The sequence below is a fragment of the Triturus cristatus genome, chromosome 9 (genome assembly GCF_964204655.1).
Source record: "Triturus cristatus chromosome 9, aTriCri1.1, whole genome shotgun sequence".
Taxonomy (NCBI): domain Eukaryota; kingdom Metazoa; phylum Chordata; class Amphibia; order Caudata; family Salamandridae; genus Triturus; species Triturus cristatus.
The window spans coordinates 940,138,198-940,164,340 of record NC_140592.1 but is presented as its reverse complement, the minus strand read 5'-3'; the positions used below and the strand labels follow the sequence as shown (position 1 = coordinate 940,164,340).

The window sequence follows — 26,143 nt, the reverse complement described above, 5'->3', positions numbered from 1 at the left end:
CGGACAGTGACTCGAAATGCGTCCTGGTTCAAACAGGTCACCTCGGCTCCCCCCGAGACCGACCCACAGGAGGAGGAGCTCGAGGCCAGAGAAGGGGGCAGCTCACCAGGAGGGCAGGCGAGCACATCGCGGAGCGCGCCCCCACTGTCCGGCGTGGGAGAACGAGAGAACGGGTCCTCCGAAGATGTGGGGGTACCCAGTGGTAAAGGAGCCTGCGGGACCGGACGAGGAGACGTCCCCCGGAGCCAGCCGTACGGCCTCCGGCCAAACCCGGCCCCTAATCAGAGACTGAGAGACTTTGCGTGGTGTGCGCAAGAGCCGAACTGTTCCGTAATAAATGATCTCTGTATCTGAAAGATTGGAGGGATGTGGTAACGGAGCCACCCGGCCCGTTCAGTCATGCTGAGCACGCACCCACGCACCCGGAGGGCGGGCACGCCCGAAGGCATAAATAAACGGGCGCAAGACCGCTCGTGGTCTTCGGCCCACACCAGTGACCCTGACTGCTGTGTCCTTCTTGTCACGTAGCCACCCCATGCCCCCAGGCCTGCCCCATCTCCCAAGATACCACATCCTTGTTAATCCTCGTTATATGAAAGTAAGTTCTAGTTTGTATGAAATGTTTTTTACAAAAAGCAGTTTGTTTATGGAAAAAAGCAGAACCAAGTAATTATCACTATGTCACATACCACAAAACACATACGCCCCAAAGTTAAGACTTGAGTAAATACGTTAGTACTTAGGTCTTAAATTTAAGATTTCATTAACTTTAGGGCAATTAACTTGTCCCTATACTTCCACACAAAATCGTATGATGTATGCTCTGTATTTTCCCTACAGATATATTATAGCCATCATTATGTTGGCACCCTCATACCCCTCCAGATACTACATACTTAAGAAATGAACAATCGCGAGACCTAAAAACCACAAACATGTTGCTCCTCTTTTACGTTCTGGTGTCTTGAATATAAAGTGACGCCTAGTGAGACACTTACATAGTAAATATTTAATGTACATAATGTCTGAGAAAATGTGTTTACCACAAGCCCCCTGGCAGTCACGAGATAGGTTTTATGTACAGAATTTGCATTTGTAGAGTAAAAGTGGTGAATCTTTTTTAATAAGAAGGGTGTCTGGAAGTCTGTGATCTGTGGAGGCCCACCTTGTTTTGGATTTGCACAAGCTACTTTATTATAACTCATTGGGAGGGGGTATGAATAAAATGGCCTTCTCGTGCTTCAATGCAAGACACAATCCTTGTTGGAGAATAATGTTTACACTCCAACAGTAGCTGTCAAGACAACCACGAAGGACACCCAGCTCCCTATGCCGGAGAACAGTACATTGTGGACTCCAGGCCCTGTATCCATGTGCAGGCAGGGAGAAACAAAGACAATGCAGAACAAGGCAGCATTCATTCCCCTTCCATGGAAACCCTCTTCCACTTTGAGCCTATAAGACTGAAGAAGTATCCAGATAGACATAGTGAAGGGCAAGAGATCTTGTGTGCATAAAGGAATATAGTACCCAAGATCACACATTCCCTCCATTATTATACAGTTCTAAAGGAGGAAGGCGGCTGGTGATCTGTGAGAGTATCATAGGAAGTGCACTGTCTGAGTAAACCAAGTCCCATCAATCAGTGCTTTCTTTCGAGAGTAAAAAAATACTCTCGGGTTTTGGAGTTTGTTAAAATATTGAAGATCTCTCTGTCCAATAATTACACCCTCTCATTTCAGCAACTGGGAGGGCAGAACAAAACTTCGAAATAACCCAGTAATTCTTCTTGATCTGTATCCGATTTTGGGCACTCACGAAGGGCGTATTGACTGGTGCTAATAAGTGGTGAAATGAGGACAAATAATAAAAAAATCAGTGCTTTCTTTCAGTTATAGAGGCCTTCAGATCTCAACAGGAGCTGAGTAACACGAATCACACAGTCTCTGGCCTCAAATGTCACTCAATGAACCTAGAATATCAATGCTTGGAAATGCAGTCACTTTGTCTAAGTAAAGAAAGTCTGTCATTAACAAAACGTATCTGCGAAAGAAACGACTTTGCCTTGAAATGCAAGCTTTTCATTTTTAGAAAAATGCACGTTTGGTGTCCAAACATCACTTTCCACAAGTATTCACATACACTACTGCAAAACATGGACAGCTTCTGCCTTGTGTGCACATGTATCAGCATCTCATGTAATGGACGCCCACAATCTGTTCCAAGTCAAAGCCAAATGATGTATATTGTTTTTGATCTCTACAGAGTTCAGTGAAACGTGACATCAAATAATGCAAACAAGGCACAGATAAAAAACAAAAGTATAAAAGCTTACTACACATTCAAAAAGCTTCTTGAAAAAAAATTAAAAATACTAAAAACTGGCCTGTTCATTCTGGGTATATACTACTAAATTCATGCATCATACCCAGATAGTATATTATGTTTAAGAAAAAGGCGGCGTAAAAAGGATTTAAGTTGTGTTCTTACAGCTTGACAAACACAAATCCCTAACCTTTTAAAATAGTGCAAAAAAGTGCAAACATATTCGTGGTAAGCTAGACTTACCAAAGCCTATGTTACAACTCTTATCAAGAGGAAATTAAACTTCAACAGTAAAAGAGTTTTGCATACCTCATGGTCTAAACACAATTCTAAATAGAGTTGCATTTTTGCACCATGGCTGAGTCCACTGCTATTTTAGATTTTCTTAAACCTGAGCAGTAATCTTTATCATGTCTCAGGCTTACTTAAGAGACCAAGGGCCATATGTAGGTGGCATACAATTTACCGATTCTTAAATACCGAATTTTACCGATTCGGTATTTAAGAATCGGTAAATTGTATGTAGGTAATAATTCGGTAAATGTTACCGAATCGGAGAAATTCGGTAATTATCGAATCGGTATTTACAGATTCGGTAATGAGGCATACCTTCCCATTGATTCCTATGGGCCTGGAGGCCCATAGGAATCAATGGGAAGGTGTGCCTTATTACCGAATCGGTAAATACCGATTCGGTAATGGGGGGAGCACATTCAAGGGTGGCAGGGTGTCACATTGACACCCTGTTGCACCCCTGATTCCTGCATGTGTGCACATGTGGCGGACATACATGCCCTAAGGGCATGTATGTCTGCCACATGGCACTCTTATTTCAGCAAAATATTGCTTTTTGCAATGTATTCGGTATTTATCACCAACCTATATTTGGTGGTAAATACCGAATTCTAATTCCTACACAACACTCATTAGAGTGTTTCCTACATCTCATTTCAGGATTCGGTATTTACCGATTCGGTAATTTTACCGATTCGGTAAATTACCGAATCCTGAAATGATCCTCCTACATCTCAAATAGCTAAATACCGGTCGGTAACGGGATATTTACCGAATTTCGGCCGTTACCGACCGGTATTTAGCTACCTACATGAGGCCTCAAGTATTTTAGCGACACTTTAAACTGGCTAAAAGACCAACTCTTGAAAGTTCCTGGGGAACAACTGCAGAGTTGCAAGGCAAAAAGAAAGTTTTTATAGCAGTTTCTTTCTTCTTGAAAGCTCTTTGTTGAGAAAATCCAGAGAGATCTCTCTGAGGAGTGGATCAGCTGGAATCCCCAACCAATCACAGCAGCTATTCCCAATATAAACTAACTTGTCAATCAGAAATCAAGTTTCTAAGCTCACAGCATATATCTTTTGCAGGAGTTTGCCTACTCTTTGATTGAGAAGAGACCAAGAGGAGTACATGATACAATCTATTGCATAAGCCAGATTTGGGGGTATTTTTGGCTTTATTGATAGAGCTTGAGGGACAGATTTAACACTTTACACAGTGCAAAGTCAAAAGTGACCCTATCCAGTGCAAAGTGCTGATTTGTTATTTACTTTCCAGTGAAAGTAATGCAAAGTAGCGCTGTGCAGGTGTTCCAACATGTTCCCATGCTATTAGGCAGCAGCATGGCCATAGGGGAATTGCGTTTTCACCAAGCAATGTAATTAACTCTATCTTTGTAACCCCAGCCATAACCTTGCACCTGTATTCAAGAATGTACCTTGTTCCGTATACTATCAGGAATAGCAAGAAACTGGAATACGTCCACCGTATTCCCCTAACCTCTGCAGTGACCGAGCATAGACTATCCCAACCCCTGGTGCAGTACATCCCTCAAATACCTAGGCATTTGGGTGAGCCGAGACAGGGAGACCATGATCACTGACAATTCAGCACTATCATGTCAAAAATAGAAGATCAGGTGGCGCGGAGGATTAGACCCCCCCTTGTCCCTGCATGGAAGAAGCGGGACCGGACTGGTCGTAGCGGGCACCGAGCATTTTCCCGGTGGGCCGGAAGGATGGGGGCCGGTTTTGCTACTGGGGGCCGGAAGGGTGGGGGACGGTTTTGCTACTGGGGACCGGTTTTGCAGCAGTGCTGCAATATCGGCCCCCTGTAACAACAAAGAGCAGCAGCAGTGTTTCCGTGTCTCCCACCAGCACTCCACCACCCACCCACACCCCAACGTAATACCAGGGCTGCTTTGGGTTCCCAGTCTGGCCCTGGGTAGAATCCCAAATGAAGATGATCATCCTACCGAAAGGTTTATACTTATTCAATAACATACCGATCCCCTTGAATAAGCAATTTTTTTACCACTCTCAAGCCCCTCATGATTAAGCTTGCATGGGCAGCTAAACAGCCTCAGGTCAGTTGGGAAACTCTTACTTTGCCATACAAACACGGCGGTCTGGCAGCAGAGACGTTGTAAGGCATGGGCAAAATGGGCTCGGGACCAGGGCCCCAGCCTTCCAGGGCCCCCCTGATACAGCCAGTTCTGTTATGCAGACTCCTGCCTCGATGACCTTGAATAATTCTTACAGAGATTGTTTTAAATACTGTTTTCCTTTAATTTATTTTTTAATGTGGGTGACGTGGTGGATTCTCCTACATACATTTTGCTGGGAAATGTTCTGTTTATCTTTAATGCAACATCCATAAAAAAGTTTCTTTCAGCTTAAAACAGGACCTCACATCTTAGAAATGGGAGGGGGTCACAGAGATTATTTGCAATAATATTATTGAGCTGCTGCTGGGCTACAATATTGAAAACAGAGGTTACTATCCCTGACTATTAGACATAAACAAATTTGGAATTTGGACCAGTGTGTCTGTGCTCTGTCTGTGACCTGGCCAAAGAGGGCATGAAAGAACTGAAACAGGATCATAAAATCAAAGCTGTTCCAAACAGGGGCCCCAAAATACTTTTGGCCTGGGGCTCCCAAGATCCTTCAGATGTCCCTGTCCGGCAGCGCCAGACTCTTGAGTTATACTACCCCTGTGCACAAGCACAATATGCAGATTATGGGCTACACCCTCCACCCTATACTGCACATACTGCTATTGAACACGATGTGCCCTTCCCAGCCCCACTCACCACGCTCATAGGGCAGGTGCCGAAGCATAAGTACGTGGAAATCCACGTAGTAGCAAACATGCGGATGGCATGGGAGGGCATATGCAAGCACTATGGGAGAAATAGGTAATATTCACCACACCAGGCCCTCACACACTTTCCTCTGTTGCTAAGCTCCTTTGGCTTCAACCCACTGGCCAGTTTGGCTGCATGGGAAATGAAGTTCAAGGGGACCTGTTCCCGGAAGGGAGTCTCTACCTGCCTCTAATGTGGCATACCGGGTGCGGACCACAACCCTAGACTTACTTCTATATCTGCGGATACGTGCACAATGTAAAGAACACTACCCCGCTCTCCGCGATCACCCTCTGAATGTCAGGCATTGACAGTCCTGCTGACTTTGGAATCTTGCAACCACCTGGCTAATCATTTATATATGATAACCCATGCTACGGCCCGATAGTAACACCGGGAGTGAGGGACATATGGGAGGGCTCCCTGGGAGAAACAATAACACCCAAGGAATAGTTTTCTGCTGCCCACAGATCGGTGCCCTGGCCCCAAACGACCCTCTTCAGCTAGTTCATTTTAGGTTTGTATACTGGCTGTACTGCACCCCGCTGAAGCTCTATGCCTGGGGGTTATGACCAGACTCCATATGAGCCCGCTGTGGCACCACCAAGGCAGACGTTATCCATTGTGCCTGGCTGTGCCTGCCTATAGCCACCTATTTTACCCAGATATTTCAGACTCTTTCTGGATTGACTGGCATAATGATGACATCCTCACCCAAACTGTCCTTGATGTGTTGCAATATGTATCTATAGCCTTGTTGCTGGCAAAGAGACTGGCAGCTTGCCATTGGGGGAGGGTAAACCTGCCAGAAGTGAATACATGGCTTCATGATTGATTGCACTGCCAGGAACAATTTGACACTACCTTTTGATCTCACCTAAGAGCAGACCTTAAGACATATGACACATTCCTGCGTGATTACCTACGTATGCAAGATGCAACTGACCCTGGTGGGCACACCGTACAACAGTAAGGGCTGAATCTTCCTGTCTCACAGCGTCTGCAACTTCGACTAGGATGATGGCTGGACCCCGCAGGTTGGACTTACCCATTGGTGGATCTAGATCCTAGATGTATGATTGCTTTGTCTGGCGCCATGGTCTTGGGTTGGATGGCCCTCTTAGATGTAGCCCTATTAGATTGTAAATGTCACTGCTTAGCTAGCCTAATTCACTTCTTACGTGCTACCTGACATATTCTCTGCTGTGTTGCAATGCATTGTCCTGGGGAATGTTCAAAGCAATGACGTTTCCTCTGTTTTGTTATGATTGCTGTTACAACCAATCAATTAAACCTAATTAAAGAATAAAAAAACATGTTCCCATGCTACCACTCATGGTTTACATAAAGCCCTATCTACTAACAGTGGTAAGCAGTACTTTGCGCCAACAATAACACCTCCTCGAGGCAGGCACAAGGTAAGAGAAATGTTTTTATTTTATTTTCAAAACTTTGCTTGTGTGATGCACTGTACAGTACACATATAAAGTGGGAAGTGTTTAAAGTTAGCATAAACATAATGCTTTTTACTGAAAGGGCATCTGAGCTATGATAGTCCAATGAACAGACCTTTGCATTACAGTACAAAGAAAGGTGTGTTCATGGTGCTAGGCAGTCTGAGTGTGTGCCACCTCTTGGGAAGAGATAACCAGCACCATATGTCAGTAGATATGACCCTGTCCTGCTCTCTCCCTTTCATGCAACGCAGCGCAGCAACACTGAGAATTGTAAACACAATCAGGCCTCCCCAACCAGGGGCCAGTACCTTGCAATTTTGCTGAAATAGATGACATTTATCACAGGTATGAGGAAACAAAAATCCCTAAATAGGAAGTTTTTCGGGCTTTCTATTTTTACCTGCCATAATCACCACCGGCACCGCAAAGACTTCCTGTTCCAACCCTTACAGACCATCATTTTACTTTTCACGTGTTAATGTGCAAGAAATGCTTGGCTAATAAGATTGAAATTCATCTAAGCCCTTGGAGTTAAATTGAAAAGAATTTCAGAATCAGCTTCAAGTAAAATAAGCAGTGGTTGTGCAGCACACTTTGGGGGATGGCCTGTTAAGTGGCAGAATCTATCTGCCAAGTCAAGTAAATAAAGGAAGAATAATAGGGGGGCGAGAGGTACCCTTGCTTTCAGCCACTGTAGGTGGGCATCCTAGAGCAGAGACAAAGATCACCCCCAGGCAATACCTGACACCAGGTAGAAGTGTGTAAAGCAATCAATGTTAGCAATCAGGAGGAAACCTCAAATGCCGTCAGCTTGTTTTCACCAGTGTTGATCTATGGGCTCTGTTGAATGCAGTATGTTTTGACTTACCAACATTTTGTCAAGGCAAGCATTATACCAAGGGTGGCCACCATCATGGCATGGATGCCCACAATATCCCAGAAATTGCCACCATTATGTCAGAGCCAGATGCTTAACAAGCATGGGCGCCATCATACCATGGACAGTCACAATATGCAAGAATTACCACTAGTATACCAGGTCCAGCACAATGCCATGGGGTGGATGGCACTCTCATGCCATGCATGGCCACAATATGAATTAACAACATTGTGCCAGGGCCACCATTATATAGTGAGGACACCATCATGCAGTGGATACATTACATTGCGGAGGAACTGCTATCACACAATTTTCACAATATTTCCTCGGGTGGATACTACGTATCAAGGGTCCCACAATATGCAAGAATTGCTTGGCTATTACCACCTAATAGCACTTGCTGAAACTCTGAGGGTTGCAGGAAAAAGCAGTCCACCCAGTGCTTAATTTGTAAAAAGATAAGACTCTTATCACTAGACTACTGCAGCTTGCATCACACATTGCCCCGCTATGATGCCAATGATAGTAACAACACAACTCCTAACCATCACACTCCTACAAGTTTGACTATTCTGACTATTTCAGCCCCCCAAACCTACAAGAATGGCTTGGGTGGCTGGTAATAGTAATTTATAATGTATATTGAATTAATAATCAGCTGTTGATGTGGTTACCTCTAAATTGTCCAGACAGCACCACCATGTGGCACACTGTTACAAATGCCAGGGTTGACAATTAAGTGCCGTGCCAAGCACCGGAAACCACTGGTTCAAATTAGGCACTGGGTACAGCATCACTTTGCTGTGTGAGTCATAACTCCCAGACTGACTTAGCCACTGTGGTAGGAGAATTCTCCATTTCCGAGAAGATGCTAAGAACTATTTGAACGTGTGCCACCTCCCGCCAGAGTATGTGAAGCACTTGCATTTTGTAAAATCGTGCAATACAGACATAATTATTTGACAGGGGAAGCTTTAACCAAATGTGCATTGTCAGGGACATTCTGTCAAAATAATGTACATATCTTGTTTCATTTCGATTTACACGTGTCAACCTGGGTAGTGTAGATTTCGATTAAGCAATAGCTAAAGTTCCTCCAATTCTGGGCACTCTCAGGCTTACTAGCCCTAACAGTCAAGCTTACATCTGTGAGCCACAGGAGGAAAAACGTAATCCACTGGAAAAAAAATATCTATTGGCGTGGTCCTTTGGACATAAAAGACATGTAATGACTGTATGGTATTAATCAAAGCCCTCTTAAACATTGCCTAACTTTGAATGTATTAATTTGTTGGTAAATCTGCATGCGCCATGTTCGGATGGAAAACTCCCCTGTATGGTAACGTATGTGTAACTCTGCCCCGCGTGCCCCAGTTGCAATTATATCTGGATCCTTGGTACCAATTTTGGTCATGGCAAGGGCCACTGAAATTATGCAACAGTGCGGCTGTGGCCTTTTTCGCATAACTGTGGATTTTCCGCATTAGCCACATAATTCATCATCTGCTAAATAATAGCAGATTTTAACACAAAAAAAATTATAGTTCAGACGATTCAAACGTTACTAAAAAAGCAGCAACAGGTGTTGCCACACAGTTGAATACACTTTGCAAAGGTTGACTTTTCATCTATCTGTTGCTTATTCCTGTATTTGAGTGTTAAACTGGTACTAATGAGGTGCAACTAATGCTCAGACAATCTTAACAAGTATAGAAATGACAATATAATACAGTAATAGAATCACAGAATGTGCAGCATCATGTCGCATAATTTGCATTTTCTTATTGCATAATTTACTCAACCATGTCGCATAATTTGGCCTTCCTCTGTCGCATAATCCCAGTATCCCTGGTCATGGAAAAACACGGATGATGAGTGTGTGGCATGCCCTAGGCCTGTCTCCCGGATTGCAGTCTTGTTAGAATGGGAGAGGCGTAGGAAGCATTACCCTTGCATTGGTTGACAACATGACTATTTTTCTACTGGCACCACTGGTATTTTAATGACCCAGTCACTAAAAATATAAGCAAAATCACCTGCAGCTGGTATTTTCAGCCCTTATGTGTACATACTTCAAACAGTAAATATAAGAAGAAATGACTTTTAAACGTGTTCTGTGGCTGCATTAATGATCCCATGACTGATAATTAAAGTAAACACAGGCAGAAAACACGTTACAAATGAATACATAAGATTTTGTTAAAAATCTTATTTACTATCTTGTCTTTGCCTTTGCAGTGTCTTAAAAAAAAAGAAAATGCCTGGTATTTTTCATCTTGAAAAGGTGGCAACACTACCCTCGTAGTGGTGATGGGCTACTGCCCTTACCAACAGTTAAGTAGCATGAACGCGGCGGGGACAGCACACCACTTTAGTAATAGCGATCAGTGGAGTCAACAGGCATTTTTACCTGTGTCACTGTAGTGAGGCCTACCAGCCCAATTATGTAAAGTTCTTCTTCTGTATACCAGCTCACCCTTGGACGACATCATTTAGTAGGCAGCACTGTGCTGCATGTTTGTGTTTGCGTGTGCATTCTGTAAAGGATGCGTGCTTGTTTTTGGTAAAATACATAAAGTCCTGTGGGTTCCATATTGGAATCCCAGTACCTTGCAAAGACGTGTGGAGGCAGAGGAGCCATTCCAGACAGATTTGTTGATTCCCTGCATCCTTGAGAGCTTGGTGGGCCACACACACTGGAGGAAGGGCGAGCCAGGGTCTCTTGTGCACTTCAAAAGGACTCTTTGATTCTGGAAAGATCACAAGTCAGTGGAGCCTCGGCACATTGTCAAATAGATGATACGGCTGGTAGGGTATCCACTGCCGAGACAGGGGATCATAACGAGCAGGGCTGGAGCTTTTGTAAACTTTCAGTGTGCATATATCAGTGATGCTGACATTCAGGTGTGATGCTCTAGTCACTCCCCTGGCCTGTGTTGTAGGGCTGTCAACCTTGGAAGCTCTATTGCTGTGACAGACTGCTTCATGGACAAAGGACAAGGCAGAGGAGTGGGCATTCCAAAGACACCCTAAGCACAAACTTCAAAGACTGAGACACTAAATCACATCTGTGTAGCTTAAGCCTCCCAAAATTGTCAAACGTTGGACAGCTGGTTTTACATCAGCAAGGAGAAGCTCAGCATGACTTCTGCCTGTTGAGACCAGGGGTGGGTACCACGGCCAGCTTGTCTCCCTGCTGGGTGAGTGGACATCACACAGGAGAATCAAGGCCACTTGCCCTGGAGCCTAGAGCACAAGTATCTGACTACTGCAGAGTCCAGAAGACCCTGTGAGGAGGAGGATAGTGCCTGGAGGTCTAGTAGGGATCCTGTTGAGAGCATCCCTGAAGTGAAGTATGAGATTCTGGTCCAGTCAGGGCCACGCACTGATTGGGTTGCCTGCCCATTTGCCACTCCCGGCATGGCAGGTGGGGACCATGGTGAAGATTAAGGGCTGTGACGGAAGAGGGCCACCGCCCTGTGCAGAGCTATGACCCGCAGGGTTTGCCACCCTGTGTGCCACTATACGTGACCCCTGTATGCCAGTCGGGGTCACAGTGAAGAGTACAGGCCGTCACAGTGGTGCATCGTTGTGACTGAAGACGGCTGTCACTCTGTGCAATGCTGTAACCCAGTGGGGACACCTATGCCTCTGTTTGTGACCCCCGTATGCCAGATAGGGCCCGCAGTGAAGAGAGAAGGCCTTCACCTTTCAACAGCATGCGAAAGTGAAGCAGAACGAACAATGATTCATGTAAGCAGAGCATCGACTTAACCATCCATTTGATCGGAGGAAGCTGTGGACATCTGTCGCCTCGTCCACAGCATCCAGACTACTGCTCATCTCTAGAACGCTGACCCGCGACCGGGCCTTCCATATGCCATCATCAGCAAGAGTGGATACGACTGATCACCGGGCCGCAGAGCCTTTGGAGGAACTTGGCCTGACTGTAGCACTATAGCGTTTAGAAACTTTGACTTTAAAATAGCCATCGAGTGACTTCTAAGACTTGTACTCACTATCTAGCTTGAATGTAGCCTCAGTCCTAGACAAGGAAGTAGGACTCAGGATCGTACTCCAACAACACTAGAGAGCCAGCCTTAGAAAGACTGTATATTATTAGTGGTGTGCCGTATTTTACTTTTTTTTGGTGCATAAATACTACTTTTTTCATAAAAGCAAGTATCTGGTTGGACATTCCTTTATTGGGTTTGCTAAGTGTATTCCGAGTCTTGTACCTGTATGAGCCTTGCACCTACCTTCCACCAAGAACCCGTGAATTGCTCAACCTGCGCTACTACTGAGTCGATTGCTGAAGGGATAGTACTTGGCCCAGCTACTCAAAGCAAATACTAGGTCTGGCTTTAGGACATCAGGAGGAAACAGCCGCGGTCTGTGCAGGTAACCGTGGTGGGCCGTGTAAGGGGGGATTTAGAGGGACAATGCAGCGGGAAAATTAAATAAAAAATTAATTTTCCCTCCGCATCGTCCCTTAAAATCCCCCCTTACACGGCCCCACCGCCCCACTGCTGTTACCTGCACGGACCGCGGCTGGGAGTACAAGGACAGGACTTAAAGCCCATGGGTAGGCCCAGTAGAGCCCGCTTGCTCCCCGACTCCCTGTAAAGGATTCTGAGGTAGCATATTTCCTACAGCTTATTGTGTCAGGCACAAAACCACCCCAATCGACCCCCTATCAGAGCCCCCACTGTGTCCTAAAATGAGTGCATGTCCCCAATGATCAGCTAGAGTTTCGCCCTTAGGGAGCTGACGCGGCCTCTTGGGGGTCTCGCCAGAGGCTATCACTAGTGCAGCCGGTAAAGAGACGGACTAGGGCCACCCGCAAGACAAATTAGGGCTGTCTTTTACTACCGAGTTGTGGGATGGGAGTGGGGTAGCAATTCCTTACATTAAGATCCACGATACCAAGGTAGCACGACTAGGCCTTTTGGTTTCTGACTCTGACCCAGACCTTTCCAGGTGCCATATAAAGGAGGAGAAGGCAATGAAGAAAGAGAAAGGCAGAGGGAGAGATGAAGGCGCATATGAAGGTGAGGTTCAGAGGGACAACAGAGAGGAAGGAGAGAGTTGGAGAAAGACAGATAAAAGGAGAATGAGAGAGAGAGAGAGAGAGAGAGAGAGAGAGAGAAAGGACAATTGCAGTTCATATCAAACTCAGGAGTTGAGTCACAGGTATTGCAGATGAGGCAGGGGCAGGGCCAGACTGGCTACTTGGCATCCTGCCAATTCCAGGGAAGGCTACAAGAAAGGGGCTGTTTTCAGGACTGGGAGGGCCAGCATGAGCCAGCTCTCAAAGTGCTTAGCTAATATTTTCGAAAATAGCGCTTTCATTTGCATAGTTTGGACATATTGGCTTCTAAAAAATTATATGAGGGAGCGCCCTCCTACACACTTGCACACCCTTCAGAGACAGGCGTGCTTGCTGCTTTCACGTAAAGCAATGTGGAGCTGGAAGCAAGCTGCAGCACAACTCACTGAGCTTCAGGTCTCACCTAGAGAGCTCTCCACTTAAACCTGTGAAAAGCACAGTGCTTATATCTAAAAACAAAACAGGCATTGGCAAAACCAATAGTTCTGACTTTGGGTGCCCTCGCCAAGGTGAAACAAAAACATTAGCTAAACGCAAAAGCACATTTTTTTGCTCCCAAGTCTCAGTGTGTCATAGCAATCCCTAATAGTGAAGAGAAATACTTTTGCTCTTAGAGAAAGATCAGAAAGCCATCCCTCACAGTACAGCTGGCCCATGGCTGAAGTGGACTGACCTATTTGCCCCATGCTGTATTTGATGGTCGAAAAAAATGTGAATGACACAGCAACAGGCCAGTGGGTGAAGAAGGATGGCTGAGAGTCCCTATAACTATCATATGTAAATATATATCATTTTTGTAAAATCAAAAGGATTTGGTTAAAGTCAAATCTCCAAAAAGCAGATTTTTGTATAGGAACGATGTGTGCACAAACCACTATCAATAAACGATAAAAAAAAAAAAGTATATAAAAGCGACAAAGTACACATTTCAATAACGATGTGTTTAGGCTGGCCCTTTAAGCAAATTATTTTGGCCGAAAGAATTGAAGAGTAGGGCTCAAAGATAAACACGAAATAAAAAAGTGCTGCGAACAATAACATTAGCAAAATATGACTTCGGCTTTATATAATCAATTCCTCTCCGAAAGAACGCAGGTGATGCCAAACTTAGCATGACGCTTCACCCGTGTTTGTGTCAAAGGCACGCAACAGACGCGCACATGGACCCAGGGCCGCAGTTACCAGCGGTGCAGGCGGTGCCCTGAGGGGTAACTGGCCCAGCCGCCCTGCACCTGCTGCATCTCACGCATCAGGCATCGATGTGTTTGCAAGTGACTGCCTGAGCCCTGGCACATCCGTGTTTGTTCTCGGCGGCCGAGGGGCGCGTGGGAGGCAGAGGGCTGGAGGGCACCGTCACGGGGAGCAAGAGAGGCCCGTGGCCGGCACAGGGATGCAGTGAAGCCTTTCAGTCCACTGTAAACTTTCCATCTTTCGATCTATCTCAATCTCTCTGCACTTTTTGTCTCGACTGTACCTATCAATTCACACCTATCTTTCTATCTATCTCCTTCTCTCTACACATGTCTATCTGCACTATACCTGTTTATATCTATCTGTCTGTCTGTCTGTCTGTCTGTCTGTCTGTCTGTCTGTCTATCTATCTATCTAGCTAGCTATTTAGCCAGCTATCTATCTATCTATCTATCTATCTATCTATCTATCTATCTATCTATCTATCTATCTATCTATCTATCTATCTATCTATCTATCTATCTATCCATCCATCTATCTATCTTGGTATCTAGCATTCTATGTATCTCTTGCCCTCTCTCTCTCTCCGTATCTCTGTCCCTGTCGCTCTTTCTGCCCTTCACGACCCCCCTCGCTGAAGACGAGAGGCGAAACAGGACAAAAGGCTAGGGAGAGCAGGGGCGTAGTTATCAATGGTGCAGCAGGTGCAGTGGCACTGGGGCCAGCTGATTACGGATTACTGCTGCATTTTCTTCCCAACAAGCCTTTGGGGGGGGGGGGGGAGGGGACTTTCCCTGGTTGCACTGGGGCTCATGACACCCTTGCTACCACACTGCATAGGGCGCTTCAGCCATAAACAGGAGCAGGTAAAGGCGGGAAGAGAGTGCGATGCTGAGGGAAGCGAGATGTAGGAGAGGGGAAAGGAGACACACAGGCAGAGCTAGATCTAGAGAATGAAAGATTAGGGCATAGAAATGAAGATGTAGACGAAGATAGATATAATCAAACTATAAAACTGTTAGCAAGACAGGAAGATGTATAGATGTCAAATTGACAAAATGACTCTAATGCTATGGACTGGTAAGGCGGAAAGGCTGTTCAAACTATTTCAGTGACTGTTGGAAGAGAGGATTTGAACATGTAACACAGACAATATTAGGCCCAAACGCAGACATTCATTTAATTAGCCTCTTCTGCACTTAATTTACAATCGCAAGGAGCATTTTCCAATCTGCTTATCTGTTGTCAATGATTGTGTTTTACTGATTTGTGCCACTTCTGTGCAATGATATATTTTTTACTTCACGTGAAACATTGAGTTCCTAACCTCCCAAAGATAAAGGACTAGAGGCTACTCAGTCAACAGGTTAAAAATAAAAGAGGTACAGCGGACCTTGCCCTGCAGACCATCCACTTCAACATCTGCTTGTCTTTTACATATCACAGGCCTGCCATCTTACATTGCACCACAGAGAGTGGGCTCCAACTCATGGTTTGTGGACGACGCCCACCAGGGGTTGTATAACCCTCCTGAGGACGTCAGGCCTCTGTAATATTTTTTGTAGGGGGTGTCTCCCAAGACCCTCCTCTTCCTCTGCTTGGGGCCTCGCCATTGTTGGCCCGTGGTGATGGCCTCAGAGACCTTCTGAGACAACCGAGCCTGCTCCCTCAAGGTCCCGCCCCTCATCACACAGTAAACGTCGTTCTAAAGTTGGCAGGTCTGTTATCAGAAAAATAGCCATACCCTACGATTCATGGAGGTGCAAAAAACAAGCAAACCCAGTATATGGCCCTCAAAGGACATGGGTGATGTTTCCAGAGACCTACCTAAGATTAAATGCTCTATGTAACTAATTATATATGGTTTCCTATGGAATAAGTTGCAGCAGGGCTGGCATTAGCGCTGGTGGCATCCGGTGTGACAATCTTTTTTGGTGCCCCCCCATAACCTCCTCCTCGGATTCCCTCACTACTACCCTACAAAAGTGCCCCTCATCTTACGATAGCCCCTCTCTCACATACATTTTATTTCTTTTAAAAAGCTGGTAAAGTCTGACTTTTCTAATCCACTCAGCTATCCACATAAAATACAGATCTGTTCTTTGCAGCAGGCATATTAACCCTCTGCACTACTATATGGTGAGTCAAATCTGCCACTAGACAAAACTCCATCTCTCTCGAGCAGTAACATTAATCACAAGAGTTATCTTGACATTTTTATTGCTGCCTGAAAGCTGAACACACAAGGAATTCTGAAGCAGGCGCTTTTAAATTGTAAGCTATTGCTAAACACAGCGCCCTCCCTGAGGTGGGTGCCCCTGCCCCCCAGGTTAGCTCCCGGTGCGGCTGCGCCGGTCGCTCCACGCTAAAGCCGGCTCTGAGTTGCAGCAAAGGGTTTTCAGACCTAAACTGCATATGAAAAGCAGAATAGGGAATTCTACTGTCTAGACACAAAATCTAATTAAAACAATATCACCAACTGATAGCAATAAAAAAAGGAATAACATTAAAAACAGTTCCAATATAAAACTGCAATTTATTTGAATTTCACCCTAGGAGACACAAGCTGCTATCTTTAAGGTTGGGACCAAGTATGCGGTAGGAGTGATGTGGGCGTGGTATGGACGTCGCCCGTATACTGATTAGGCCCGCAATAAAGCCTCAAGTAGAGTTTGGCTGGCTGGTGCAGGAAGAGAGACTACATGCACAGTGACAAGTGGCGGGCGGTGTGGCGGGAGGTTGGAAGGGGTTGGGCTTCTCTTTGTCTGCAAATCTCACCGATGTCCGGAAATTCTGCTGGAGGGTTTACACATATGGCATCACGTGAGGAATGGCCATGTTTAGAGAGGGTGGGACAGTCTGGAGGGGGGGGGGGGGGGGTTACAGGGACAGAAGTTTCGAAAAATGCTGAGGTACCCTCCAGGGGACCAATAGGCTTAGAAGAAAGAGTAGGATGAATAATAGGTAAACGTGGGCGTTGAGAGGTCTGGTTGGTGCCACAGGACGAGTAGGGCATAGTGACTGCGGACTGGTAGGACAAGCAGACAACGTGAGGTGGGAGGAGTGATTGGTCCAAGGGGCAGAGACCGGTGGATCCAAACAGCAACAGATGTTATGGTTGGTTGCAGTGCGCTATTTGAGAAAAAAAAAGTACGTGCCAGGGTCCTTCTCAGAAGTCCACTTCAGCTTTCAGTGCCCATTGCCCCTGCAAGCACTGCCAATGCCAGTACCAACACAACTACAACTACACGTATGACAATTCGGACTAATCCAGGCCACCCGAAGCTATAAACATGGCCTGGTCTGCTGCTATGATTCATGTTCAAATTATATTGAAATACTGTGTGCTCACCGTTAAAAATAAACAAACAGTGCCACCATGTGGTGGACTGTCATTAGTGCCCGTGTTAGAAATTAAGCACCAGTGCCGAGCACCGGCAAACACCGGCTCAGATTATGTTCTGGTGGTAAACATTAGGAGACTGCATGTACTGTTTCGTTTTTCTGGCTAGTCTATAGGGTGATGGTGGCAGGTGCAGCAACTCTTGTAAGCACACACCTATGGCATTAAAGTGGCCAGTTACACACTAAACGGTGTCTTCTCATTGTGCCATCATGCACATTGATTCCAAATTAAAGCTCCTTTTTGATTTCCCTAATATAGAATAACAAATGTGTGTTCGTTTTGTGGTAGTTTGAACACCCCGAAAACACTTAAACATTGACCAAGAGAGAAGGAAGATATTTAGGGCAGAATAAAATGGATCAACTTTAAGGCACAAACCCTGTGCAACTTTATGATCCGGCAAAAATGGGGCACCTTTCAGAGAAAATGTGAAAAGGCCCGGAAAGTACAAAACACCTACAAGCAACTACAAATCTTTTATTTCCAAGTCAGGTTACTACAACTCAAATATTAACATATGCCTTCCATCATGCCTACGTTTTCAGCGTACTCCAAGTAGAGGAATGAGTGTCTGATGACCTTATGTCCTAGCGAATCTAAATATTTTTAAAACTTTCAGATTCAGCATGGTGCTGCTGTCCTGTTTGTCATCAGTAAGTCACTTTCTCTGCATCTGTATGAGGCTAGCTAATGCAGCTACAACAAGGGGTGATGTGGCCTTGAACTACAGGCAGAGCACAGATCCCACCCCTCTAGGGAGGCGACCATACTTAAATCTAATGATACAGTGTGATATGCGGACCATAATTTTTTTTATGTTTGAAGTCAATTATCACAGAGAATGGGGTAAAAATCGACCCGAAGATCTACCCTTTCAGCCGAAGTGCAGAGCGTACTCCTATAGTTTTACTCCACCTTGCCTTTACTAAAGGATGTCAGTCCTTCTGTGTGCAACTGTGCATCCACTCTGCCACAAGTAAGGGCTGTCCCATCTGCTCACTCTGGTCCAATAGCTTGTAACCTGGAATTTGAGCCATGTACCCTGTGCCCTTGTCACTCCCGGGACCCAATACTCAAAAGTAAGTGTAATTTATCCTTTGATAAATTATGCACTGTAAATTACAACATTTTCCTCATTCACATAACCACTGCGGGTGTAACGTTCATTCAAGTTGGAAGAAACACATTTAAATCACTGGTATTTTTACGCAATATGTCAAATATGCACGTTCGAGTTTGGAAATTAAATTAAAAATATTTAATAAATTCTCTGCTTTCTACACTTCTCCTCCCTGCGAAAAATGAAGTAAGTGAGACACTTACCACTTCCTTGTGTTAACGCTTTTTTAGGTGTAATTACTTTACTTTATGTGTGAAAAAATGTATTCGTAAGTGTTTGTGAATACTCACTCAGATATGACTGAGCAGGTGTTTTTCACATCTGCCTCGGATTCCTGATTCGCTCCTCTGAAACAAGCCTGGGAACACTCATAGGTATATTGGCAAAAACAGCGTGTGTATAATTTAGACATGAATGCATACATTATGCACTCATAAATCACACAACAGCAGATATACATACGCTTTGCGAATGATAAAAATTATGAATAGGGGTCGACCAGACTTCATCTGTACTTTTATCTCTGCAGGCATAGGTAACCTTAAATTCCGGAGCAGCTTGCTACTCTCCGTACAGCGCTTTAACGCCTCGTCAGGGGTATTTAGTGCTATATAAATTCAATCTTTTTCAATCCAACTAACGGACTCCGACGTCCAAAGCTCAAATTAATTTCCTATTTCCCTATACTAATTCACCACTAATACTTTTTAGGTTCTGGAGTAAGGTGCAAACTCGCTGAAAAGCGCTTTGACGCCTCATCAGGTGTAGTAAGCGCTATATAAATGCAATTACACTTATAATAACATTAACAATACTTACAACTATCATTATTAGCCAGATGTGGTTCCAGAGTATAGTTGGCAACATATAATCTGAAATAAATATTTTTTCCTAAACCTCATCTATAAAAATATCACCCCATCGATGTTAATCATAGAAACATCTACAGGCAAGAGGACGATACTATTGTTACTGATATCTTGCTATTTGGCACCCAATAGTGCCGACAAACTATATTTCTGTAAACAATATTCTGACATACAATCATCTGGTTTAGGTCAGACTTACACCGCAAATCGTCCATATATGGTTTTACAATAGCACCCAAGTTTTTCCATTCATAGTGGAATTTAAAATGTTTACCCCTGCCGAGCGATAGCTCGGCTGTCCATGTTCTCTGGCACTGTGAAGGTTTCTAATTTTTCCTTCACAAAGATTAACCCTCCCTCATATTAATTCTCTTGTCCAACTCCTGTATCCTCTGATAAGAACAATCAATAATCTCAAAAACGGAAAAAGCCCCCCAACTCTTCAAATCCTGGACGAAATACCTAAAAGGGGACCATAAAAGACATTTTAAGGCAAAGTGGGACGACCAGGAGCAGGGCATGGTGACAGAAACCAAGATCAAGGTTGAGTCAGAGGCAGACGAGGACATAAGATATTTTGCAAAAGGCCCATCTCTCATAAGGTCTGACACGGTTTTAGAAGAGTCACTATTTTATCTTGGGCTTGACTTTTGCTGTTTTATCACCAACCCAACTTTGAAGGCACTTGCTATAGTTGTAAATAACAAACCCAACTTGTGAGTAACTGTGGGACTAACTCTATCGAAAGTCTATTGAAAAAAATATTGATGTCCATGACAGACCCGCCAGCCACTGCTACTCACTCAAAGATACATACAGATACAAATATAGATATTGACATAGATTGATATACATAGTTATAGACCTTCAGAACCCTTAAACACCCTGTGAGACAACTAACGCGGTGTCAGGGATATCCAATAGGATCATTTTACATGCAGTTAATCGAAATGAAACTCATTTACATTGTGAGTAGGTAGCTTGAAAATCTGGTAGGATGCAGTCTTCATGGACCCATGTTAGACACCCTCACTATACATGAATTTGTCAGAGGGCTGCGCGCATACCAACCAAAAACAGGCCTATAGAGCTTACCTATTGTTGACACCACTGTCCCGACAAAGTAAAATGCCCCAGTGAAATCCCATCGAGGACGGATGTCATCCACCCTGATGCCAGCCACATTGGCCTGCTCGTAGTCCCGCAGGAAGTTATTCAGCTCAGTCCGGTTCAGGTTGTACTTCCGGGTGAAATTTTCCAGCCGGAGCTCCCACCTCTCCTTGGCTTCTTGCTCCATGGGCTGCTCGATGGCAGAGAAGATGGCGGCCCCGCACAGCATGTAGAGGATGATGAGCAGCGCCAACAGTAGGAAGCGCCCGTTGTCCTCGTTCAGGTGGCCCAAACTGCTACAGCAGCCACCCCGACAAGCCATGCTCCGAAACCTGCGGCGGGAGAAGACAGTCAAAGGGGTGCCTGCCAGATGCAGGACCCCTTGAAGCTCTCCTCAAAATGGGGCTGGACTGGGTGGCATTTCAATCATATAATAATATAGACACCTGAACACCATCTTTGCCCAAGTTCACATTGTATCTTAAGTTTGTGTTCACGTTCACCATTGCAATTTCCAAAACTTGAATATTACTATTGGCCCATCCCATGCCTTCTCCCTGTTTAGAAAACACATATTGTTCTTTGTAAATTTTGTTAATTGTGCAGCTTATTCCAGACCGAGAATATTAGCAAACCTCAAATATTCCATAACAGCAAAAAAAAAAGAAAAAAAATTGGAGGTTCACTAATTTTCTACATTCAGTTTTATAATACCCGAGCACATTTTGGCATGAAAAACAATGATGTCCTTATTTTACATGTCTTGCTTATGGCTCTTCCTGTTTTTCTTTTAAAGCCTCCAGTTTGACAGAAATTCAGTGAACCGATCTTTGTCTTATAAGGTTACACCCTAGGTGTTGGCACGCTTGCTCCTTCCGCTAAGATAAGTTGTGTTCATGGGACTGTTCAACGGGTATCAAGTTGTCTTCGATGACCAAGAGCAGATACTCCTCAGGGTTTAGGACCCATAAATGTGCTGGGCCTCTGGCCTTTTTCCTGATCATTGTTCGCGGGTGGTCCATATGTGGATCTTCATAAAGGTGATGTTTGGGGAGCCAGCAAACATTGCCCATCAATGAAATATGCCAGGATTTAGGCAAAAAATAAGGCCAGGCATTCCCAAAGATTCCGGCACTGGGACCATGCAGAGCTTTTGTACCGAAGGTGGAGGCATGTCAGTCCAGAAGGATCACAGTCCAGATCTTTAACCAATTTAAGACCCCAGATTTCTTGGATCACTGGAATCAGGACTGCTTGTAGTTCAAGAAAACAGACCAATCCATTCCAGTTTCAAAATCCAGACTTCCTGAAGTACCGGAGGCAAGGCGGAATATAGCTTCAGGACATAGATGTAATTCCCGCTCCGAAATCTGGACTTCACCTAGAACCTAAAGTTCCACCAGCTTCAAAATGAAGACTTCCTTCTGCCCTTCTTATTGGATCAGAGGCCAGACCGTTTGACAGCTCCAGAGCTTCACTGAGCTTCAATGGCATTAGATGGACAACCTCAGCCAGACTTCATTCTCATCCAGAACCCGGGATTTATTCTGTCATTTGCGCTCTCTCGCGTCCTCGCCTCTAGAGCTTTCTTCATGTGTAAAGGCCCAGAGCTTCTGTCCCCTCCAGATCCCAGATTTGTTTGAGCTCTCTGGTGCCCTGCCTGGGGTCTCTTCTTTTCCAGACTTCATTCAATGCTGTTTCCTGGCTCAAAACAGAGCTTGTTATGACTCCAGGGCCTAGAATTCCGTCCTGTTCCTCTTGAGCCCGAACCTTCTGTTCTCTCTAGAAAGAAACAAATTCCTTGTGTTCCATGATCCACCAAGGGCTTTCTGAATGCTCAAAGGTCGGAGTTTGTGCCACCTCGAGACTAGAATGCCATTACCTACAAAACAATCAGCTCTTTCTGTTTGATCAAACCGCAGACCTTCTGCACTTCTAGAGCCCAGAACTTCCTTTTTTCATCGAACTTCTTTGTTGGAGCACAGCCTTCGGGTCCAGACCCGAGACGTGCATTCAGCTGATGAGTTAGACCTGACAGTTTCCTCCAGACACCTCTGCCGGCTCGAGAACGTCAACAGGTGCCCCGGAATGGTGCCAGGATTTGATACAGGTGCGGGGGTGCTAGTCTGAGAACCCGAGCCAAGAATTTCATTCACGAGCTGGACATCCTCGGCTCGGAAATAGACTGAGTTCCCCTGTCAGGTACCACCACATCCACCCTTGATTCTGGAGATCGGTCCGGCCAACTCTGCCGGTCCCCAGAAGTTTGCAGGACGCACGGAGCAGTGACAGACCAACTCCCCCAGCCACCTTAAGGAGGAACAGACAGTCCACGGACGTGGAGGCATGAAACCACCCCAGTGCGCTCCACCTAAAACAGGCAAAGGACAGGCACCCGTGCCGTGGCTTCCTTCGTGCGCAGCTTCAGAGCCCGGGTAGCTGAAAGGGATGCTCGGACCCACCGCTCTCTGGTACTGTGTGTGAAGCGCCTGTTGCTGGATGGAAGCCCCTGCTCCCCGCGTCCGCTGTCCTCTCGGCGCTCCCCTCCTTGCTCTCACTTTCGCCGCCCCGCTGGTCCTCTGGTGGACGGGGAGTGCACCGGCCCCCTAGCTCGCCTGCAGGGCTGTCACTGCCGAGTCCATGTGGAGCGCTGCCTCCTCCCTCATGCGCGCGCCGCTCTCCCCCTCCCTGCTTCGCGAGCCCCAGCCCCTCGGTGCTACGCTGAAGATCTGGTTGGTGCTCAGCTGTGCTGCTGCTCGCGGCCTCTTCTACCCCTCCCCAGGACCCACCTTTTTATTTCTCGATGTAATTTATTATAGCGCCCACGAAGCTGCTTCAGAGCGCCCCGTGTGACCTGACCCACCCTGTAACCTGGATGCATCGTAAAATATCCAGTCCTGTCCTCGTGAGGAGTCCACCTGTAGCACATTTTCCAAATCTCGCTGCATTCTTCGGAGCCAGCGTTTTACCTCTGTACGTACCAAGTACTAGAAAAGGGTATTAGTATATAGGAAGAATTGGCGCTCGGCACGTACCAGTGCGTGGGTCCAGCTGAAATCTCGCTCTCTCTGTGCCGGGATCCAGCCCCTCTCTAGGGCCATATCCACTCTGTTTCTGTCCAGCTGCCATCCCCGAAAACACCTGTACTCAGCTCCAAATGCAGTTGCATTCCCTTTTCTGTGGCCATTTACAATAAGGTCAAGTACTGCATACAAGGGAACATTTGGGAACACAAGAGAGGTAGAGTTATCCCCCCCCAAAAATCGGAATTAATGTTCGCATTAACTTGCAGTACTTTCCTGGATTCAGCCAGAGCCGCTCTCTCTCGGTTGCTCTTTTTCTCTCGGTATTTGTCCATCACGTTGTTCCTCTATACGTGTATTCAGAGGTATGTATATTAGTGACTGTGTAGTTATGGTTCCGACTCAGTTTCCATTGAAATCCCAAATTTTGGTTTCTTTATAACTTTGGTGCATTTTGAAGAATTGGCTCAAAACTCACCATTCATATAATGTGTTGGGAAGTGAATGTCACCTGCATGGTAAACAGGTATGTACCCCTGCCCTGAATGATCGACTACCTGTGAAACTAGCATTCTGACTTTTATTTTGGCCCTGGCATCACACTAATCTAGTGTGTAAACTGTGCCGAGGCCTGTCCATTGTAACACAAAGGCCAGAACCTGCTCTGTAAACTGAACGGGTGCCTAAAGTGTGCCCTCCTGCTTGGCATTGGACTACTGGCCATGAGATGGTGACTGCATATTTTATTTTGTGAATCAATAGTTTGACCAGACCTTTTGCTCTATGTAAAGGAGATGCACGCCTACTGGGCTGTTCTCGTGAAGTTTCGCTTCCATTTGAAACCAAAGACCCTTGCTCTGACATCCCATGTGCATCCCAAGTGTGTGTATGTGCAGTGAGATTGTATCACATGTGTGGTAGTAGAACTCTGCGTGTTGTGTGAGTCTGAGTACTTGGACCAGTGGAATCCATTTTGGATGCCCCTGACGTAGCATGGCTCAAGATGGAGGATGAGCACAGCTTCGCCAGACAGTGGAAGTGCATTGCCTCCATTCATGTCGCTGTTGGATAGAAACCTAGACACCAAAGAGATGGAGGATGGAGATTTAGAAATTCATTGGAGGCCTTGTTTACAAAGATCTGCTTGTTAGTTCTTCCTGAGCACTGCCATTTCTTAGATGGTAGGGGTTAGGGCTGGGACTGCGGTTTCTGTTGTTCAAGTTGAAGAGATTTCTAGGACTGGTCTGCCCTTTTATATGTCCCCGATTACTGCTTCAGGAAGACTGAGGACAGCGAGGTGCAGAGATGTCACCCTTCATTGTGTACATTCATGTTCTGGATATTCCTGCTTGGTCGTGAGCCCCAGGGCTCGCGCTAGGCATGGGCAGTGTGGGCAGCCGCCCAAGGCCTCGTGCACAGCCCACCAGCATGGGGCCCCGAACCAGTGCAACCCACAACCGGTTCCATCAAGTAAGTCCTCTCCTGGTTCATTTCCTCCAACCATTGGGCCACCGACTGCAGCTGCGCAGCCAAATGCTAGAATTCAAGGTCCGGCACCCTCAGTCCCCCCTCCCTAATAGGATGCTGGAGGATTTGTAATGGCACTCTTCGTCTCCCAACCCCCCCCAGATAAGATCCCGCACCAGTGCATCTAGTGGGCGCATAAACTGGGTGCATAAAGGCAACCAAGCGTGATCTCCTGGCCCAGTAGTCTCCCTGCAAGGAGGACATATCTACCCTCCTTGTCCATTGAAGTGCGTGCAACTTCAAAAGGGACCCCTGGGGGGATCCATATTGGTGCCCCCCTGGGCGTAGTGAATATCTTCCCTCTCCATCTCCTGCACAACTTTCTGCATATAAATCTTGTCACGTTTGCTGTTCTCCAAAGACAGAGGTCAAATATAGCGCAATTTGTTCTGACAAAGTGTTGCTTATGTTTTTTTTTACATGGGGATTGGTGTTTAAAAACTCCTCTCAGCTTGCAGTCATCAAAAGAAAAGTAAAGTGAATTATGTGACAATCTTGCACAGGGAGTGTGAAAGGCAAGGCTGGAGGGTGTCACTTTTTGTAACAACCAACAAAATGTAAATACCTGTAAATTAACTGTACACATTCAGCAGTTAGGAAACCAAAAATGAATCACATTGTTTTTGTAATCCTGAAGTGTGTTGGAAACAAATATTTTAAAAGGATCAAAATAAATCAAGACATTTTACCTGATGATGCACAAATTATAAACATTCACTGAAACCCAATTTACAAACTTTACCATTTGTGTGCAATACAATTTTACCAGTAAAACTGTAAGCCTGTGCAAATTTAGTGGCCAGTTCACAGTAAATCATGCTGTCTGTAAATGACAGAGTGCTACCACATGATGCTTCAGTTACATTAAAAATCGCCCGCCTAGTGCCACTGTGATGCCCAGAGAGGGAGAGAGAGAGAGAGAGAGAAAGGGAGGGGGAGGGGGAGAGAGAGAGAGAGAGAAAAGG

The 26,143-nt window shown here is 45.5% G+C and overlaps 1 protein-coding gene across 1 annotated transcript in view; it reads right to left on the bottom strand.

Annotated features, from left to right (window-relative positions):
- KCNK13 (potassium two pore domain channel subfamily K member 13) overlaps positions 1-23,204 on the bottom strand; it is a 501,337-nt gene extending 478,133 nt beyond the window's left edge. Inside the window, exon 1 of the mRNA XM_085626522.1 lies at positions 20,614-23,204. Coding sequence (XP_085482648.1) covers positions 20,614-20,950 — 337 coding nt within the window. The 5' untranslated portion in view covers positions 20,951-23,204. The remainder of the gene's footprint in view (positions 1-20,613) is intronic.
- Between the last annotated feature and the right edge of the window lie 2,939 nt (positions 23,205-26,143).